The following is a 22,069-nucleotide window of genomic DNA, read 5'->3' as shown; positions in this document are numbered from 1 at the left end:
GGATGTCTTTGAGAAACTTAGCTGCTTGTTTACTCCAAGTCTTCTGATTCTAGCTTTATTGTTGTTGCTGTTTCCCTGGGGAGAAAGATAAATTTAATTTAATCAAGTCCTTGATCTGTATGCATGTTGCATGCTGTGTGTTTGCTTTTTCTTCAGAAGAGGCAGAGATTTGGTGGTAGGAATTCTTTTTTAAATCGCCTCTTTAAACCCTGATGCAGCACCTCCCTTGGTAAATCTGTATAGTCACTGCCCATTCCTGCAAGGTGGTGACTGCCTCCAGAGAGTCAATAATTGAGAGGCCACAGCATTTTGCTTGGGATGCTCAACACCTCTGGGGAGTAGTCCTTAAACATGTGGCTTTCTTTAGGATTGAGAATTACATGCATTTCCGTAACACCTATCATAAAACACTAGACACACCAACAATCAGTACTTAAAAACACCATTTACAAAATATATGCAACATCAACAACAGTAATTGATTTATCAGTTCACCAAAACTGAGATCTTCTCCACTAAATCCAATTTCCCTTAGAAAAAACTTGCATAATAGAAAAGCTTTGCACATGAAGGTCCATAAATTCTGGTTTTGTTGGAACAAAGGGTGCCATTAAGTTTGGGAGGTGAAAGCCTTCATCCTATAATGTTTTGTCAGCAACCCCTAGGCATGGAAATATGGGAATTGTCAGACCAACTGTCCTAGCTGATATCAATTGTTGGAACGGAATATAAAGAGAGAGCTAGTCTCATGAAGGTTGCCTTCACTAGAAAATGGTATGATGTGGTTTGAATATGACCATGTAGAGTTGAGTCAGCTGACAAGACTGAATAACACTCAGATCCCCTTTCCTCAGTACTGCTTCCTAGGCAGTCATTTATCATGTTGTATGTGTACAACTGATTGTTCCTTCCTAAGTGGAGTACTTTCCATTTGCCCTTATTGAATTTCATCCTATTTACTTCAGACCATTTATCCAGTTTGTTCAGAACATTTTGAATTTTAATCCTATCCTGCAAAGCACTTGCAACCCCTCCCAGCTTGGTATCATCCACAAATTTATTTGCTTCATTATCTTTCCAGGTTCTGAAGTTAAGATGACTGGTCTGTAATTCCCCAGGTTATTCTTATTTTCCTTTTTATTGATTGGTACTATGTTTGCCCCTTTTCCAGTCCTCTGGAATCTCTCCCATCTTCAATGACTTTTCAAAGATAATCGCTAACCTAAATGGCTCAGATATCTCCTCAGTCAGCTTCTTGAGTATTCTAGGATGTATTTTATCAGGCCCTAGTGACTTGAAGATATCTAACTTGTCTAAGTAATGTTTTAACTTGTTCTTTCCCTATTTTAGCCTCTGATCCCACCTCATTTTCACTGACATTCACTATGTTAGAAGTCCAATCAAAACCTTTTTGGTGAAAACAGAAACAAAAAAGTCATTTAGCACTTCTGCCATTCTCACATTTTCTGTTATTGTTCTTTCCCACATTGATTAATGGGCCTACCCTGTCCTTGGTCTTCCTCTTGCTTCTAATGTATTTGTAGAAAGTTTTCTTGTTATCTTTTATGTCTCTAGCTAGTTTAATCTCATTTTGTGCCTTGGCCTTCCTAATTTTGTCCTTACATACTTGTGTTATTTATATTCATCCTTTTATCTTGACCTAGTTTCCACTTTTTATAGGATTCTTTTTTGAGTTTCAGATAATTGAAGATCTACTGGTTAAGACGAGGTGGCCTCTTGCCGTACTTCCTATCTTTCCTATGCTGTAGGATAGTTTGCTATTGTGCCCTTAATAATGTCTCTTTAAAAAACTGCCAACGGACTGAACTGTTTTTCCCTTTAGACTTGCTTCCCATGAGATCTTACCTACCAACTCCCTGAGTTTCCTAAAGTTTGCCTTCTTGAAATCCATTGTGCAGTTTTCCCTCCTACCATTCCTTAGAATCATGAACTCTACGATTTCATGATCACTTTCACCTAAGTTGCCTTCCACTTTCAAATTCTCAACCAGTTCCTCCTTATTTGTCAAAAATCAAATCTAGAACAGCCTCTACTCTTAGACCTGGTCTACGCTGAGGGCGGGTGGGGTTCGATGTAAGATACGCAACTTCAGCTATGGGAATATCATAGCTGAAGTCAACGTATCTTATTTCAACTTACCTCCCATCCTCACAGCGTGGAATCGACGTCTGCAGCTCCCCCGTCGACTCCGCTACTGCCGCTCACTCTGGTGGAGTTCCGGAGTTGATGGGAGCGCATTCGGAGATAGATATATCGTGTCTAGATGAGACCCGATATGTCGATCCCTGATAAATCGATCGTAGTCTGGACATACCCTAAGTGTCTAATGCTGTCATCTAATGCTACTTTTAACAGTCATGTCAAATACGGTAACATTTTCTAGTGAAAACAAGTCCTAAGTGTCAAGCATGCCAGTGATACTACAGAAATAATAAGGGACACAAAACCCAAACTATGAAGGGCTGAAATCTCATCAAGTGAGTAGCCAGCCTTATTCTGTTAGCCAAAATGTGAATGATCTTCAACTAATGGTGCTTGGGAAACCCCAAAATTGTCACTGAAAATTTTGACTAACTTTATCATCAGGCATACCAACTCAAAGAACATATTGCAGTAAGCCAATCTGGAGAAGACAAAAGTACAGGCTTTTGACAAGGCCTTAGTCAAGCACAGAGATGATAAAAGCAACTATGGGGGGGGGGGGCGCTATCTGAACATCCAGAAGCAGTCAAAGATCCTATAGGAAGTCTAGATTGTAAATTGTAAGATATCCTCTCTGCCATCTCTCTTGTTTCACTAATAGAGCCAAATTCTGCTCTAAACTCACAGATGCTACTCAGCTGAAGTTAATGGGGTGCACTAATATGCAGAATTAGGCTTACGTTTTTAAGCAGTGACCATGTGTTAATTGTTGTACAAGATGTAAAATACAGACAGACTTTACCTTGGAATTGTTATAAATGAAATAAAAATACATGCTCACGACTATCCTCCTTGCATCTGAAAGCATTTTACAAATCTGAAATAGCTAAGCCTCACAACATCTCTGTGAAATAAATATTATTAGATCTATTTCATAGATGAGTGAACTAGAGCACAGATTTGTTCAGGGCCCACTCCTCCAGGTGTTAAAAGCCCCTCTCAAGAGACGATGAGTGCCCGTCTCACTGATATCAAAAGGAGTTTACGTTGTTCAGCATCTCACAAGAGGTGCTTGATATCTTGCTGGTTTGGGCCTTTAATGACTGGATGAAGGTCAAGCAGCCAGTTTGAGGGATAGCTGATAATAGAACTTAGTCTCCTGCTCTATCCACTAGTCCAGGGGTTGGCAACCTTTCAGAAGTGCTGTGCCAAGTCTTCATTTATTCACTGTAATTTAAGGTTTCACGTGCCAGCAATACATTTTAACGTTTTTAGAAGGTCTCTTTCTATAAGTCTATAATATATAACTACACTATTGTTGTATGTAAGGTAAATAAGCTTTTTAAAATGTTTAAAAAGCTTCATTTAAAATTAAATTTAAATGCAGAGCCCCCCGGACTGGTGGCCAGGACCTGGGCAATGTGAGTGTCACTGAAAATCAGCTCGCATGCCGCCTTTGGCACGTGTGCCATAGGTTGCCTACCCCTGCACTAGACCACATTCAAACAAAAAGGACAGTAGATCCTTAGATGTGTAAAAACAGTGTACCTAAACTATAGGCACAATTTACAAGAGCAGTGTTGCTGGATCACTTATGTCATTATTATTTTTGCTTTTAGGAAGAAGACAAGCCAGCCTTCTATGTATACAATTCTGTAACCCAAGAGAAAGTGCCCATTAAGGGGAGTTTTTATCTTCTTGCTACAAAAGTGTCCCTTTTGAAAACACTGGTAACCCTGAAATGTGGCTTTCCAAATAGTGTTTATTGTCTCAGGACTCCAGAGGGCAGGGAGATGTATGACTGCAACACACTGAACGATTACCAGTTAGATATAGGTATAAGATGGTTTTATTTTCACTACCTACAAATACAGCAATGTTGACCAAATACGTGTCTATATTTTAAATTCTGTATTTAAGGAATTATTTATCATTAAGTTTGTATTTAGGGAAACCTGAAAAGCATTAATATTATTGATACTTTTCTAATGCAGATCTCAGTATTTAAAAAAAACATTTTGGGTCATATGATGCCCTTCAAAATAAAACAACGTGAAATGCAAGTGGAGAGACAAAAATTAATGATGCACAAAAGGAACCCATAATGTACTTCTGCATGCCTTTGTTACAATATTGGGCCTGCACTTGTACCATTGTAAGTTGGGAGCTGCACTGGTATAAAACTGGTGTAAGGGAGAGAAGATTGAGGATTATCGGACTGAGTGTTGCTTGTAAGGTAGGAGAATACACAGAAAGCTGCAGAAATCTTGCATACCAACATATAAAATTAATGTTATCCCTGCAAGCTCACTGTGCTCTAGTCCCCGTCTACCTCTCAAAGGTGTTAGTTAATCTTGCCCATTACATCAGTAGTTGTCAACCAGAGTCCGGGGCCCCCTGGGGGGCTGCAAGCAGGTTTTAGGGGTCCTCCAATCAGGGCCAGCATTAGACTTTCTGGGGCCCAGGGCAGAAAGCCAAAGCCCCACTGCATGGGGTTGAAGCTTCAACCACTTGGGGTTGAAGCCGAAGCCTAAGAAATGTAGCTTCGCTGGGGCCCCTATAGCATGGAGCCTCAGGCAATTGCCCTGCTTGCTACCCTGTAATGTTGGCTCTGGCTTTTATATGCAGAAAAATAAGTTGTTGTGACACAGGTGGGTCATTGAGGTTTTTATAGCATGTTGGTGGGTGTCATAACCTTAGTCCCAGATTTGGACCTTAGCGTCCAAAATATGGGGGTTAGCATGAAAACCTCCAAGCTTAGCTACCAGCTTGGACCTGGTACTTGCTGCCACCACCCAAAAAATTAGAGTGTTTTGGGGCACTCTGGTCCCCTGAAAAACCTTCCCTGGGGACCCCAAGACCCAAATCCCTTGAGTTTCACAACAAAGGGAAATAATCCTTTTTCCCTTCCCCCCCTCCAGGTGCTCCTGGAGAGATACACAGACACAAGCTCTGTGAATCCAAACAGAGTGACTCCCCCTCTCCGTTCCCAGTCCTGGAAACCAAAAGCACTTTCCTATTCCCCCAGAGGGAATGCAAAATTAGGCTAGCAAATCCAACACACAGATCTCCCCTGATTTCTTCCTCCCACCAATTCCCTGGTGAGTACAGACTCAATTTCCCTGAAATTTCCCAGTAAAGAAAACTTCAACAGGTCTTAAAAGAAAGCTTTATATAAAAAAGAAAGGAAAAATACATACAAATGGTCTCTCTGTATTAAGGTGATAAAATACAGGGTTGATTGCTTAAAAGAATATTGAATAAACAGCCTTATTCAAAAAGAATACAAATCAAAGCACTCCAGCACTTATATTCATGCAAATACCAAAGAAAAGAAACCATATAACTTACTATCTGATCTCTTTGTCCTTACACTTAGAAACAGAAGACTAGAAAATAGAAACTGCTTCTCCAAAGCTCAGAGAAAGCAGGCAGAAGAAAAAAGACTCAGACACAAACTTCCCTCCACCCAGAGTTGAAAAAATCCGGTTTTCTGATTGGTCCTCTGGTCAGGTGCTTCAGGTGAAAGAGACATTAACCCTTAGCTATCTGTTTATGACAGTGGGAACTTAGAAAGAAAAAAGGTTGAGAACCCCTGATTACATTACTCCTTAGATAGCATACTGACTTTGTATGTTATGGACAGCTGACCAAAGTTCTGTCATTTTTAAATTTAAAAAATACAGTAAAACCTCTGTTATCCGGCACTTTACCAACCAGAAAGCTCTAGAAACTGGCATTTCTGATATCTCCCGATACAAATCTTCAACAGGGTTGCCAGGTATCCAGTTGCCCCTGCTGTTCCTAGGTGGAGGAATGGCCATGGGGGCTCCATGCATTGCCCCTGCCCAAAGCATTGACTCCACAGCTCCCATTGGCCAGGAACTATGGTCAATAGGAACTGCAGAGGCGGCACCTGTGGGCCATGCCTCTGCCTAGGAGCTGAGGGACATGTTGCTGCTTCCAGGGAGCTGCCCAAGGTGAACGCCGCCTGGATCTGGCACCCTGAAACCCTTCCTGCACCCCAACCCCCAGCCCTGAGTCCCTTTCTGCACCTAACCTCCCTCCCTCCATTGGTAAATATAACTCTTAGTTAACTGGAAGTTTTTACTAATCTGCACCCCCCATTCCCACAATATGCCAGATAACAAAGCTTTTACTGTAAATGGAAAAAATGCCAGTGAAGTTTTCTATTAGGTCACTATGCTGGTGACCAACCTGACCAACAAACCAATCTAAATGTAGGGTAAGCTATGGCCCAGTGTGTTAGCCCCATGCCAGAATTCATGGCTTCCTAGCTTGTGCTGTTTTGCTTAGTCTACCACACCAGAGATACTCAACCTTCTTCCACCTTGCGTCCCCAAACCAGCAAGAGTTTCTTGTAACAACCTAAAATCTCTCAATCTGCTGTGGTCAGAAAATATTGAAAGATTAATATCAAGGCAAGAAATCGTGCCTAATGAGGACATCCACAGTTTTTGTTTTTTAGAAGGCATATAAACCCCCCATGCTCTAAGGCACTAGTGGTTAGACTGGTTGGTTGGAAGCCAGGACTCCTAGTCTCTATTTCTGGGTATCCCAACAAGCCACTTGAGCACAGCACCTAGCCTTCCTGTACCTTGGTTTACCCATCGGTAAGAAAGAAAAAAAAATAATGAAATTAATCACACAGGACACATATAACTATGGATGACAACCAATAGTACAGATAAGGGCACAATTTCTTCCCTCATGTCTACTCCGTATAAACCCATTCACTTGAGTAGAGGTGGATCAGGCTTCATTGGGACTACTCACATGCTTAAAGTTAGGAATGTGTACCTTGCTGAATCGGTGCCTATGTAAAAGAAGAATTTACCCCACCATAACTTTTTGATGCCTGAAAACCAGTAGATTGTCATATGGTTTATTTTTCCCTGAAGTAGAAAATGTAAGTTTGTGGATAAATATATGGAATAAATTAGCATGTTAATATAGACTTAAACATACCATAGTCCTAAGTCTGGAGAGTGAATATGAAATACAGACCAATTCCGCACCTTGTATAGTCAATTTATACCAGTGTAAAATGGGTGTAAAATACTACTATTATGATCTGATAATGCTTTACACCTACTCGAATTTGCATTAATGTGGATGACTATACAAGGTACAGGGCAATGTTTAATTTGGCCCTATAACCACAATATTTAGAAAGGGAATAAATATAAAATAACCCAGACAAATACAAATTTACAAGCAAGTAATGTTTTGTTTCTAGGAGTATCTTAGTTGCTGGTCAAACACACATCTGATACCATTTATACAGTATTATAAAAATAAACATTGACCAGCAGACAATCTAAATGTAAACTGCTTATAAAACTGTTCAGAAAAAAAGCCCCAGGACTTGGTCAACAGTATACATACAGAAACTGAACCACTGAAATCATGAGCTAGGTAATCTGATCAATAATTCTACTATCTTGGGTATGGATATTGGTGCAGGGTCCCGAACCCAGTATATACACAGTAACATTCCAAACCAGAACAGAAACACTTTAGAGATCCAAAACTTAGAAGTCCAGTTTTGCAGTCCTGATGGATTCACAACTGCTGTTCCAATCATTGCAAACGTGGGAGTTTCTGTGCATGGGAGCTATCCGCACTCACGCTGATTTAACGCCCACATAACTCCATGGAGTTTAAGTGTGAACATAAAATCAGCCTGCTAGGAACAGGCTCTAAACGATTAAATTTAGAATCTCACAGCCTATCTGATATTTGCAGTTTTAACACTGGTCCCACTTCTACCCCCAGAAACCAGTGGATGTTACAGCCATGAAAAAAAGATCAGGACTGAGACCAGAGTACTTTTAATGCCTTCTAATGGAAGTTTTAATTATAATACTTCCTAGAACAGGAAATTCCTGCTGAACTTCACTGCCCCAGATCTTTTACAGGAAGTTGGGTCTGTGACTATGTTTAAAATGTGAATATCAAATTATAGTGGATTATTAGTAGCAAACCTCAAGGTCCTTTCTTACTTACCATTTATCTGGGGGTTTTTTTATTTTGATTTAAATAATAAAAGACACCTATACACAGGCTTTAGGTGCCCTGACACTCAATTGCATTTACAACCTAATACTTCCAGTGGCATTAAAAAGCAAACCATCAGACAGGAACAATAGCACAACTTAACTAGCTAGCCAGCCAGCTACAAAAAGCTCCTTTCAGCTTCCTCCTATCCACCCATCATTCTGAGAACATATCCTCAACCCCCTTCCAATAGACAGTTTTTCCTACGTGCCTGAAAGGTCACAGAATTCAGGCTATTTCAGACCAAGTAACCAATCAATATCCCATCTGTGTGCAACAGACTGCAAACATCTCCTTTTTTGAATATAAACTAGCCAAAACTAACACCTTTTCAGATTGTTTGTTAGTTTGGTAAATTCACAGTGTTAGGGGGCTTATAGTCTCTTTTCTGGCCAGCCACTAGAGGACAAGCTATTCACAGGTGTGGCCTGACATTCCCTCCAGTGGAGGTTTGTGGTACACACACACTTCAGCCAGTAGGTTGCAGACAAATATCCTTTATATGCAAATGAGAGGTTTAGACATTTATAAATTGCAAAAATAACAAAGCTGGAAGCAAGCTAAGTGATTGCATCTTGCTGTTGGTAGGCACAACACTTCGTCTGGATGTGTGGGATGGATGGAAAGAATTCCTGACTGGGTGCCTCTTAGGAAACAAGCATACAGTCCAACGCTTCCTGTCTGATGAAGAACCAGTACTCAAGTACGTTAACTAATTGCATTTGGTTTTTAGCTCATTTTAATTTCTCCAGTCCAAGCACCTCTGTTCTCTAATAATGTCTTTTGAAAATTGATTATGTCTTGGATTTAACTGCCAGTTTACTTTAGTTTTTTAATGTAAGGTGCTATTCAAGCAATTGAAATATCTCCTAAAGGGAGTATAGCAAAAATATCCTCATAATATACAAAATATATCCACTACCATTTTAGTAATTTGGAGCCTGATCCATATTGATTTCAGTTGACTGTGGATCATGCTTTTATTTTACAACAGGAGTGTATGTATTTTAAAAAGTCACTCTTATTTGGACATTTGGGAATTGTAATGACATCTCTGAAGACTGTCCTAAAGAGCACCATCACTTCTTCACAATTGTTTTTAATAAACTGTTCTTGCAACCAAGTATTGTTTATACTAGCCTTGTAAAATTCTACTTACTCATCACCTGGAATGAGTTTTTCCTAGGTAAGTAAAATATAATTAGTTTTAAGTTGTTATGGTAAAAGGGACCAGGTAGCTTTTGTGACTGTGCCAATGCATTTTCATGGATAATTTGCAAGCCAATGCCATATTTAATGCCCCCTTAATAACTCTGAACACATATAGACTGTATTGCAGTATATAGCTTTGGTGAGAGATACAAAGGAGAGAAAGGATCCCAGATCTTATCAGTGCAAGGGAAAAGCATCCTATTACTGACCTAACAGGATAAAGAAGATCACTTGACTGTGAAAGATCTTTAGACATGACATAACATAGTAAGATTTATTCTAAATTAAATACAGTATATCAGTCTTTGCCCTTGTAAGAAATCACAGCACTGCATGGTAGTGTGGCACCATGTTTAGAACATGGCTACAGACCTTGTGGAACTTCTACAGTGTCCCTTTGTGGTATCTAATTATTAATGCACTGTAGGATATAAAAGGACAAAGTATGAATAACATACTTGAACAGAGTATTAAGCTAGAATAGAGTAGCTCTCTATCAGTGGAATTGTAATGAAAGATGCAATATAATGAAAATAATTGTCATATGGATTACAGTATATGAGATAGTATCTCAGTGTCGATATTACTCCCTACCTAGATTGTGGTGATAGTCTAAGAAGGTTTATTTTTCTATTAAGTGGCAGTGGCTTTGCATAACAAGTGGTTTCTACTGTCTTTACCAAGAACAAGGACACACACAACATAAGGAATTGTTAGATAAGAATTAGCTGGACAAGTCTATCCTCTTTACATGTATTTTAACCCTCGTCCCCTATTTTGTACCTGTATCATTTAATCTCCTCCCCCACTTTTAAAATGTCCAATTATTTGTCTCTGAAATACTTGCACTCTTTTTACACTGGTCTTTAAAGATCTTGTGTACTCATCTCACATTTTTGAATGTCATGTGGATGTGAAACGCCTTACCGCGTGTAAACTGTAAATCCTGTTCCACCTTATGAAACCCCACTTCACCCAGGATACCTCTAGAGCAGGGATAGGCAACCTATGGCACAGGTGCCGAAGGTGGCTTGCAAGCTGATTTTCAGTGGCACTCACACTGTCTGGATCCTGGCCACTGGTCCAGGGGGCTCTGCATTTTAATTTAATTTTAAATGAAGCTTCCTAAACATATTAAAAACCTTATTTACTTTACACACAACAACATTTTAGTTATATATTATAGACTAATAGAAAGAGACCTTCCAAAAAGGTTAAAATGTATTACTGGCACGTGAAACCTTAAATCAGATTGAATAAATGAAGACTCGGCACACCACCTCTGAAAGGTTGCTGAGCCCTGCTCTAGAGGGTCATCTTAAAATCTTCTCTCCACAGACTGTAAAATCAGCATATGCCTCTGTTTTCATTTGTGGATAACAAATATGATCAGCAGTGATTAAGCCCTTTTAACAAAGGTACAAATTACTTATTCATATGGGGACCATATTATCTAATCAGCCCATTAGAGCACAAAATTATGAGGCTTACAGACATATCTTGGCATATGTTTGGCTGAATATTTTTGTGCTGTCATTCTGCAAAGAAATATACATAATTTTGAAAGGCAGTATTTTTCTAATACTAATGTTATATTGGATTTCTTTAGTTTCTTCTGTTAAATTATTTTTTTGCATGTTTTTTTTTTCAGATATCAGAAGAGGGTGGCTCTTTACATGGCAGCATTTTTTGGGCACCTTGAGCTCGCAGCATGGATCCTGAAACAAGGAGTGAGACCCAATGCGGCAGTGGGTGTTCATCCCTACCGAGAATGGTGTCAGGAAACACATCATCCAGATGTAACTAAATGTCCAGTTCATGCAGCTGCAGAAGCAGGCCAACTAATTATACTGAAGGCCTTTGTCAATTATAGTGTGTTGTGCTTAGAGTGCCAAAATCCAGCAGGGCAAATTCCTCTGAACATGTGCATCAAACACAAACATAAGGATTGTGTGCTATATTTAGTTACCAAAATGTGGTCAGTGGTTTCTTATCCTAATTTTTCACTTCCCATGAAGATCTACATTAAATTAAAACAGTGGCTGCTTAGGGCTCAGAGTCACATCCTTACCACGAAATGGCTTAACCAGGCTGCAGTCTTCAGAACACGAGTGGGGGACACTGTTATCGTGGATGGCTTCACTAAGCCAAAAATGACTTCCAAAGCCAGGATCAAGGCAGCAGGCAATAGGGACTATAAATTACCAAACCTAACTGATCAAACTCCACATGGGAAAGAGTCATGTCCCTTGACAGTTACAAAGGGGGAGCAAAAAGTAATAAAGCTCAAATTACCTCCGTGGGAAAACGCAAACGTATACAGACTTCACCAAAAGAAGAATATTAGAAAGAAGGCTGCTCAGCCTAGAAAAGATGAAAGTATGGACCAAAACATGTGTTTAGCTAAAGTTCCTTTGCCCCCTATTTCTAGCCTCAGAAATTCACACCCTCCTTTCTACTATTCAACACCTAATGCTAAATTGCTCTTAAATTCCTCCTCTGAGTGTTTCTCAGAACACAATGGAAGAACTCCAAGAGATAATGCAATCTACTGCTTAGCTATTGCCAGGTATGGTATTCTCTTTTGTTTTCCTTCTTTATTTATGTCCCTCCCAGGTGCTTATATTTTCTTCTCCCAGTGTTTGCTCATGTCCATTCCACATTACGTGTGGGTGCACCCCAGGCACAGTCATTGGAGATTTTTCCTTCAGTGGTATTGACTGGAACAGCTTTAGCACCCTCTGATGCTATGTGCTCGTGCACTGGTATAAGGGACCCAGATAAACTGCACCCTCTCAGTTCCTTCTTACCACCCAAGATGGTCGCTGGAACAACTCCTCTTGCCTTGGCAAGGCTTTCATCTAGTGGCTTTGTTATTCCCTTCTTTCTTCGCAAGTTTAGTTACCTTTAGTGTATGTATATATATACAACTTTAGTGTGTATATATAGTTAGACCCCACAGTTGCGTAGAGGGCCATGCCTCAGTCTCCAGACTTCAAATCCTATGCCTCCTGTGGCAAGCCTATACCAGTGAGCAACCCAGACTCCAGCTGTCTGAGGTGTCTGGGGGAGGCTCATGTGCAAGAGCATTGCCAGATCTGCCGCCGGGGTGGGTTGTGGAATACATATCTGCAGCCACATCTCAAAGAACAACTGTTACAACAGGTAAGTAACTGTATTTTCTAAGTATAATAATATGATTTGATTTACAGTTCTGTTTTGTCCTCATTATTAAAATGCATGAGAAAAGGAACCAAAATACGTAGAAGCTGATCCAAAAACTATCAGGTTTTTTAAAGCTGTATTTTGTTTGTGTGACGTTACAACTGGTCACTAAGGGTTTTTAATCATGGACTGGTGAATTATAATTGGCACTTTCTTGGAAGTTACAGATAGCCAATATTTGCAGAGACAAGGTGGATGAAGTAATACCTTTCATTGGACCAAACATCTGTTGGTGAAAGAGACAAGCTTTCGAGCTACACAGAACTCTTCCTTAAGTCTGGGAAAGGTACTAAGGTAAATGGTCCCTTAGAATATATGCTAACAACTTACGCTAAACTATCTGTTTGACCTTGTATTTCGCTGTGACACTCCGAATACCTTTCCCTGACCTGAGGAAGACTCTGTGTAGCTTGAAAGCTTGTCTCTCTCATCACCAGAAGTTGGTCCAATAAAAGAACGATCATTTTCCCTCCAGAAACTTTTTTTCTTCCTTTACTGTAATTAATGAATCTGAGGTGTAAAAAGGTCCTCACTCACCTTGTCTCTCTTATATCCTAGCACCCGCACGGCTACAACAACATTATGGATAGATGGTTGCAGGAAATTTTTGTAGGATATGTTTGAGGGATTACTGCCACCTACTGGTAGCAGTTATTAGCATGCATATCGGTTACAATTGAGGCCTCGTACTGAGAATAATCGTTGATGGAAGAACAACATTATGTGACCAGAATCCTTGCACTTAGCCAATGCCTTTCAGTCTAGAAATATAAGTAGTAAGATTCAGAGAAGGCTGAAAAAATTCTTAAACAACAAACATAGAAGAACTAGGTACAGGGGTGAAAGTAAGGCAGTATGGGCCGGTTCAGCGTACCAGTAAAAAGTAGCCACCAGTACTGGCCCGTACCGCTGACTTTAAAGCGCTGCCACAGCAGGGATTTAAGGACTCTGCTTAAAGCGCTGCCATGGCAGTACTTTAACGTTGCTGCCTCTTTTGCACCCCCCGTCGGCAGCCCTGCTAGGTCCCTACCAGCAGGGCCGCCAATGGGGGGCCGCAAAAGGGGCAGCGATGACCCGGCAAGGCTGCTGATGAGGGGGCGCAAAAGGGGCAGCCAGTGGGGCAGGGCAAAAGAAGTCGCTTCCCTGGGGCTGTGATTTAAAAGGGCCTGGGGTTCCAGCCTCCGCTGCCACTGCTGGCTAGAGCCCCAGGCCCTTTAAATTGCTGCTGGAGTGCAGATGGACTGGCTGAGGGACGCTGACCCCAGCCCCGCCCCTTCTGCCTGAGGCCCCGCCCCTTCCAGGTGGGCCAGAGTGGCCCCAGGCCGGTAAGAGCTCCATTTTACTTTCACGCCTGACTAGATAACACAGTAAATTATGAGTGAGGAAGTACTACACATTCCCAGGAATATTAAACATGCACAATAAGAGGAGAGTTATGCAATTATGCAGAAGAAGTTAATAAGACACTTTTAAAGGAAAAATAATTACCTTGTTGAATCTGCAACTAAGTGAAGACATCAGAATTTGGACCGATATAAGGGAATTAAGTACATGCGTAATTTTAAGTACCATTGGCTTCAAAGGCACTCCTCATGGACTTAAGTTTCTTGATGAATTAGGGTGTTAGTGTTTATTCAGTCAATGGGAATTCGTCTCAGTAAATGTTGAGTGAGGAGCTCAGGATCTGGCACATTGTTATTGTCTCCTTTCATTTTAAAAATCAAACTGTTGGGAGGAGGATGGACTCCTTTGCCCTCAGGGGAAGAAAGTCGCTGTGAAACTGTTAAAGGGAAGAAAAATGTCAAGAAAAACGGATGATTTTGAATTGCTGTTAGTAATAGGTGGCAGGAAGAATCTGTCAGGTTTTTTTTATGGCTGAAAGACAGGAAGAAGAGAAATGTATGATTCCAAGGTGCAAATGGAAACATTGGAAAGTGTGAAGTGAGCCCGTGCCAAGCTTGAGTCTATTTTCACTAAGCGATAACTCAGAGGTTCCCAAACTTTTTGCTGGCATGACTCCGTTGTAATGAACTATTTTCTCCTGAGATCCCAGACAGCATTGAGGACTCCATTTTGGAGAGCAAAATGGCATTCTCTGCACAGCGTGAACTTGCATGCCCCATACACATGAGGTTATACCGCATGGAGGATGCCATTTTGCTTTACAAAATGGCGTCCGCCGCACAGTGTGACCTCACATTTATGGCACATGCAAGGTCATACTGTGCAGAGGTAGGGTGACCCACCTGTTCCTAATTGATCAGGACAGTCCCAAAATGTACATTTCAAGTCCAGGTCAACATTTGTCCCAAATTTCCTGCAGCGCCATTCTGCGCCTGTCCAAGGCTCAGGGGTGATGCCAGCCTTTTCTTGGTGGGGTGGATGAGGTGGGCCTTAGCCCCCCCACAGGCCATGAGGCCCTGTCCCCTGCTCCTCCTCTTCCCCCTAAAGCCCTGACCTTGGCCAGGCCAGAAGCTGGAGCCAGGCAGTAATGAGAGCCACCCAGGGAGTCCAAAATGCTGTGTGAAGCCCTGGATGATTCACCTGCCCTGAGTGGCATGCCCCAGGGACAGAGACACAGGCCAGGGACTCCTCTTGGGCACCCTGACCTCCCACCCATGGCAGGTGGAGGGTCCAGTGCTGCCCACCAAGGCCGCGGGGGGCGAGGGGGGGGAAGTGGGGCAATTTGCCCCAGGCCCTACAGGGGCCTCTACAAGAATACAGTATTCTATAGTATTGCAACTTTTTTTATGGAAAGGGCCCCCAAAATTGCTTTGCCCCACTCCCCCGAATCCTCTGGGCAGCCCTGCTCCCCACTGCACTCCAGGCTCCCTAGGCGACTCTTACCATTGCCCAGCTTTGGCTTCTGGCCTGGCCAGAGCCTCAAGGGGAAGTGGAGGAGCCGAGGGGCAGAGCTCCTGCATGTGTCCCATTTTTGCATGTTGAAAGAGTGGTCAAATATAGTACCTATCTATAAAAATGAGAATAAGGACAGCCCAGGGAATTATAGACCTGTCAGCTTAACTTCAGTTCCTGAATTCAAACAATCAATTTGAATAAGGTAAGAATCAACATGGATTTGTCAAGAACAAATAATGTCAAACCAACCTAATATCCTTCTTTGACAAGATAACAAGCCTTGTGGATAGGGGGAAAGCAGAAGATGGTGATATATGTTAACTTTGGTAAGGCTTTTGATATTGGTTTACATGACCTCAGAAACAAACTAGAGAAATATAGCCTAGATTAGCCTATTATAAGGTGGATGCACAACTGGCTGGAAAACCATACTCAGAGAGTAGTTATCAGTGATTCACAATCAAGCTGGAAGAGTGTATCAAATGCAGCCCCACAGGAATCAGTTCTGGGCCCACTTCTGTTCAAATGATTTGGATAATGGTATAGAGAGTATACTTATAAATTTTATGGATGATACCAAGCTGAGAGGGATTACAAGCTATTTGGAGGACAGGAGTAGATTTCAAAAGTGGAACAATGGTCTGAAGTAAATAGGATGGAATTCAATAAGGACAAATGCAAAGTACTCCAGTTAGGAAGTAATCAATTGTACAAATAGAAAATGGGAAATGACTGCCTAGGAAGGAGTACTGCAGAAAAGGATATGGGGGTTACGGGTGGATCACAAACTAAATATGAGTTAACAATGTAATAGTGTTGCAGAAAAAGCGAACATCATTCTGGCATGTATTACCAGGAGTGTTGTAAGCAAGACATGAGAAGTAATTCTTCCACTCTACTCAGCACTGATAAGACCTCTGCTGGAGTATTGGGTCAAGTTCTGGGCACCACAGTTTGGGAAAGATGTGGACAAATTGGAGAAAGTCCAAAGAGAAGCAACAAACATAATTAAAAGTGTAGAAAATATGACCTATTAGGAAAAATTGAAAAAAAAATGGGTTTGTTTAGTCTGGAGAAGAGACGACTGAGGAGGGACATGGTAAGTCTTCAAGTATGTAAAAGGTTGTTAGAGGAGGGTGATAAATTGTTCTCCTTAACCACTGAGGACAGGACAGGACAAGAAGCAGTAGGCTTATATTGCAGCAAAGGAGATTTAGAGTAGACATCAGGAAAATCTTTCTAACTGTAAAGGTAGTTAAGCACTAGAATAAATGGCTTGTGGGGGGGGTGGTTGTGGAATCTGTCATTTGAAGTTTTGAAGAACAGGTTATACAAACACCTGTTGGGGTGATCTAGTTAATGCTTAGTCCTGCCTCAGTGCAGGGAACTGGACTAGATGACCTATTGAGGTCTCTGCCAGTCCCCCTACATTTCTATGGTTTTCTGATTCTAGTCGCCATTCTTAAGTAGTAATGGGGTACTTTATTGTCAGATCAACCTCCTTCCCCATGTTCAGGTGTTCCTAAACCTCTGACTGCTAGAACCTGGGACTGGAATTCAGTACATTGCTCTGTTCTGTTCACTCCCTCTGAAGCATCTGACACCAGCCACTGTCAGAAGACAGGATACTGGGCTAGTTGGATCATTGGTCTGATCCAGTATGGCTGTCCTTATGTAGTAAAACCAATGGTAGGAGTATGGAGGAGGAACACCCCATGTGCATTTCTTCAGAGTTCTCTATTAATTGTTGGAAGAGGGAGGGTTGCCTTGTCTTTGGAATGACTGGCTGTTCCACCTCCATATCCCTGTACAGAAGCCCTGCACCTTCCTCTCGCTTCAGTGGAGATGCACAAACAAGAATTTTTCTGGCCAAGGCTGCTCCCAAGCAACCCCCATTGGTTGGGAACAGCAAACTGTGGCCACTCGGAGCTGTGGGGAGCCATGCCTGCGGACGATCAATGTCAGCAAAATGTCTCACAATCTGTAATCAGATTACCCTGATGGGCTGCATGCAGCCTGCAGGTGGGACGCAGGTTGCCCACCACTGCTGTAAAGCCATCCTTGCTGCAGCTGCTGTCCCTAGCACCACGCTGCACCCCTGCCTTCCAGACCGGCCTGGCCAGGTGCCATGTAGGTCCCAAACTCTGAGATGGGACACAGGGTGCTGAAGTGGGGCATGGCCAGGCAGATCCCCAGGAGGAACTCATGTGCAGGAGCCAGTCCCACAGCAGCAGCAGAGAGGAGCAGAACTGGCCACCTCATTGCCCACTCAGGTTTGGCCCCACCACCAGCCCTCTGTCAGGATAGGGAGGGGGATAAATGGTATTGCAATCTGGTGCAGGGGAGTCGCAGTGCCACTCAGGTTTGGCACCGTGTCCCTTCCATCATGACACAAGGCTAAACTTCAATAGTGCTGCAATGCCCATGCACCTAGTCACAGCACCACTCACTCAATTTAATCTCTGTAGCACTCCCTCCTCTGCTGTTATGACCAAATCTGAATGGGCAGTGGGATGGCCAGTGCTGTTCCCCCTCACTGCTGCCCAGCAGTGCGCACCGTGCGTAACATGAATATAGCTGTAGGTGCCACAGATCTCTGCTCTAGCAGAGGAGACAGATGCATGAATCTGAAGGCCATGATCCGGGCCACAGACAGACACATTCTATTACCAAAACAGTAGTGTACGCATTGTGTAAATGAATCTGCTGATTCAGACTTTGGGCTTATGCTCTATCAAAACTGTTTGCTTCTTTTTAGGCAATAATATTAAACAATCCTTGAGGATTTCAGAATAAAATATATTAATATTAGTACTAGCAATATATGTATCTAGCTTGACAAAGTAATGTGGTAATATGATAAAAATGCTTTAAAATATACATTGTGAATGCGTTTTTTGAGGTTATAAAAATAATACTAGATGAACAGACATTGTAGATAAAAGATGCGTGAAAAATGGTTTTAATTTATAACTGGATAAAATCTATCATATTTCTTCTTTACTGTTATTTCCCATACATTTAATTGATTTTCTAAATTTCCTGTGAGCAATTGTGTGTCTAATTTGTGCAACTTCTCAGGCAGTTCCAGTGTGCACTCATATCAGGTTGCTGCTCATGGCCTGTTTGTATCTAACTATATAATATGCACATTCAATTACTTTCAATCAGGGTATTGTACACACAAATTAGACAACTAATTGTGCATAGTCAGACTGATAATCAGGCCATTAGTGAGAAGAATTGTGTATCATGAATTTGATCTTGCTTACTTGGGAAAAATACCCAGTCAAGTCAATGGAAGTTTTGCCTGCGCAAAAGGTGCAAGATACACCGTATATACTCATTCATAAGCTGAATTTTTTTAGTAAAAAAGGAAAGCACCAGAGAAGGGGGTTGGCTTATGAATAGGAAAGGAGAGGGAGAGGTGGGACACAGCCCCTCTGCCCAACAGAGGGAGCAAGGAGAGGCAGCACAGCCAGCAGAGACAGAAGGGAAGAGGTGGGGCCAGAGTCTCTCCACTTCTGGCCACACTGTTCTCCCTTCAGCCTCCAAAGCAGCTGCAGGTCCAGGGCTGGCAGCATAGGCGTACGCAGCACATTTCATTAGAATGTGCACTCAGGGAATTTTATTTAATTTTTTTAAAGGCAAACATCATAAAGGCTGCGGTGTGGGAGGGTTGCGGAGTGTGGGAGGGGGTGTGGTGTGCAAGAAGGGGCACAGGGCAAGGGATTGGGGCAGAGGAGGGGTTCGAGGTGCAGGCAGAGGGCTCAGGGCAGGGAATTGGAGGGGCAGAGTGCAGGAGGGGTTCAGGCTCCGGCCTGGCACTACTTACCTGGAACGGCATGCTCCCTACCTGCCTGCCCTGGCCCCATGCCGCGTCTCTCACCACATCCCTGCACGACCCCGAGGAGGGGGAACAGGGCTCCACATGCTGCCCTTGCCATGCCTCCAGGTACCTCCCCCGAAGCTCCCATTGGCTGCGGTTCCCTGTTCCCTGGGCAAACCTGGCACACCCTGTGCACATGCCTATGGCTGGCAGGCTGCAGCCGTGTGCCGCTTGCCTCCGCTCCCCAGAGCAGGCTGTGGCTTCACCGCCCGGCCCAGCCTGCTGGAACATGCTGCGGCCGCACTGCCCAGCCTGTCCTAGCAGCTCCAGCCAGGTCAGAGACATTCTCCCCTGGCCCTCCCCAGATAAGGCAGGAAGGGATGGGATGGGGACAGTGTGGGGGTCCTGGGCTAGGGGTGGGGTCATGTGAGGGGTGGTCACAGGGGTTACTCCCCTGACTCCCAGCTCCTCCCCCCAAAAAAATTTCCCCACCAGTTGCTGTCTCGGCCCATCAGGGTAAGCAGCTGGTGTGCCGGGACACATTGTTTACTTAGGGTTACCTCTGTGCCTGTGGACACTTGAGGTAAACAAACCATCTTGGCCCCCCAGCAGCTTATCCTCATGGCTTGGGAGCCAAAGTTTGCTGACCCCTGAATTATAGGGTTGGCTTATGAACGGGTTATAAAAAAATTCCGTTTTTACTTATCCATCTTGAGGGGTCAGTTTATAAACTAATCAGCTTATGATCCATATATATAACAGTTAATTTGTCCTGTCACTTGTCTTGCAGTGCATTTAAAGAGAAACCATGGCTTCAACAACTGGGAATTGCAAGAACCCTAGCTAAGAAGAGTGTCTGCAAACCTGTATACTGATGAAGGCCTGATTTCATATTGAATGTTTCCAGGAACCTGTAGTTTGGGAAGAGAGCCTATGTTTGAATGCTCTAACATTATCAACAATGTCCTATTCGACAAGCATCCTAAATTCAATGACATAGTATACAGATATGGTCAATGAAAGTATATTAACAATTAATACATTACATGAAGATAATGTATAAATCATTAGTGGATGCTCTGGGCTTCATCTGTTTCAGATGTTTGATCTCTTTAGCTCTAAAGAGAATAAAGATTAAATCATGTGACAAAAATAATTCTGAAAAACTGAATGCAACGTGTAAGGGAAAAAGAATGACTCATTAGATTAGTGTGAACCAAAGGTTTTCAGCATTGTATAGCACCACTGTGAGAGAAATATTAGATCACCAAGGACTAAGCTTTAATGTGCCAAGCAAAGCCTGTGAGAATCTCCTATTGAACCTGTAGTCATGCTTGCAGACTTCATCCTCCAGCACTCCCTAGGAGTTTAAAAACCTTCCACTCCTCTCTCTAAAACAGTTTCACAATGACTTTGATCAAAACCTTTTCTACAGCTCCTGCTATCCAGAAGAGCGTGCCCTGTGTCTCTCTACCTCATTGAATCTGTCCTTTTTTAAGTCTCCTCTGCTAATTTTTCTTTCTCTCTTCCATTGAGATATTTATTTAGGGTCCTCATTCTGCCAAACCTTACTTATATGAGTAATCCTTACTTGTGCAGTCCCATTGAACTCAAGGGACTAGTCCTGTGTGCAGTAAATGTGTGAACAGGAGTGTTTGCAAGGCCTTGTCTACGCTTGAAATGCTAAGCAGCACAACTGCAGTGTTTTAGTGTTGAAATTCATTACAATGACGGGAAGGATTCTCTATTGGCGTCGTTAATCCACCTCCCCAAGAGCCGATAACTAGGGCTACATCGACACACAGCCAGGATCCACACTCTGAGATTGATCCACCAGTGGTCAATTTAAGGGGTCTAGTGAAGACCCATCAAATTGACAGGGATCGCTCTCCAGTTGACCCTTGTACTCTACCTGATGAGAAGAGTAAGGTGGGCCTATGGGAAAGTTTCTCCCGTTGACCCCCCGCGGTGTAGACCCCGCTTTAATTCGACCTAAGGTACGTCAACTCCAGCTATGTTGTTCATGTAGCTGGAGTTGCATAGTGTAGGTTGACTTACCATGGTAGTGTAGACATAGCCTAGGTCAACACAAAAATTCTTCTGTCAAACCTAGTGCTATCTACAGTGGGGGTTTGGTTGGCTTAACTACATCACTCAGGAGTATGGATTTTTCATTCCCGAGTGATTTAGGTGGATTGACTTCACATTTGAGTGTAGACCTGGCCTAAGAGACTGGCTTTTATTGTCTGACCCCAGTCATTTGATATGGGAAAGGGTTAAAAAAAGTTAACACCCTTGTCACATGACAGGGGTGACTATCCACTGACTTGATCAGCTAATGTTACAATGAGTAAGACTTATTTGAATGAGTAAGAGTTAACATGATCAGGCTTTAACTGAGAGTATATTACTTATCTCTGCAAAGCATTTTGGTGTACAGAGCCTGACTTGTCTTGCAGAGAAATCATAGTTTTACCATTGACTTAAATGGGAGAAGAACAGGGACCCCAATTAGTGTGAAATATTCTATTTCATACTCTGTCACATGAACTGAATTAGAAGTACTGTAAAATACACAAAGGGGTCACACATTTAAAATCCTGCCATTTCATAAAATGAAATCTCCTGCATTGGCAGGCATATGGACTAGATTGCCTAATAAATCATTTCCATCTCTCAAAATGTCTCTGATATACAGGT

At 42.4% G+C, this 22,069-nt stretch overlaps 1 protein-coding gene across 2 annotated transcripts in view; it reads left to right on the top strand.

Annotated features, from left to right (window-relative positions):
• The window catches only part of ANKUB1 (ankyrin repeat and ubiquitin domain containing 1), a 30,752-nt gene extending 8,802 nt beyond the window's left edge, over positions 1 to 21,950 (top strand). For both annotated transcript variants that reach the window (XM_050965977.1, XM_050965978.1), the window contains 4 exons: positions 3,783 to 3,999; positions 8,833 to 8,947; positions 11,108 to 12,025; positions 20,160 to 21,950. In XM_050965977.1, coding sequence (XP_050821934.1) covers positions 3,783 to 3,999; positions 8,833 to 8,947; positions 11,108 to 12,025; positions 20,160 to 20,244 — 1,335 coding nt within the window. In that variant the 3' untranslated portion in view covers positions 20,245 to 21,950. The remainder of the gene's footprint in view (positions 1 to 3,782; positions 4,000 to 8,832; positions 8,948 to 11,107; positions 12,026 to 20,159) is intronic.
• The last annotated feature ends 119 nt before the right edge of the window (positions 21,951 to 22,069 follow it).

The sequence above is a fragment of the Gopherus flavomarginatus genome, chromosome 8 (assembly GCF_025201925.1).
Source record: "Gopherus flavomarginatus isolate rGopFla2 chromosome 8, rGopFla2.mat.asm, whole genome shotgun sequence".
NCBI lineage: Eukaryota > Metazoa > Chordata > Testudines > Testudinidae > Gopherus > Gopherus flavomarginatus.
The sequence above is the reverse complement of the archived record's forward strand: the minus strand, read 5'-3'. Positions and strand labels throughout refer to the sequence as shown.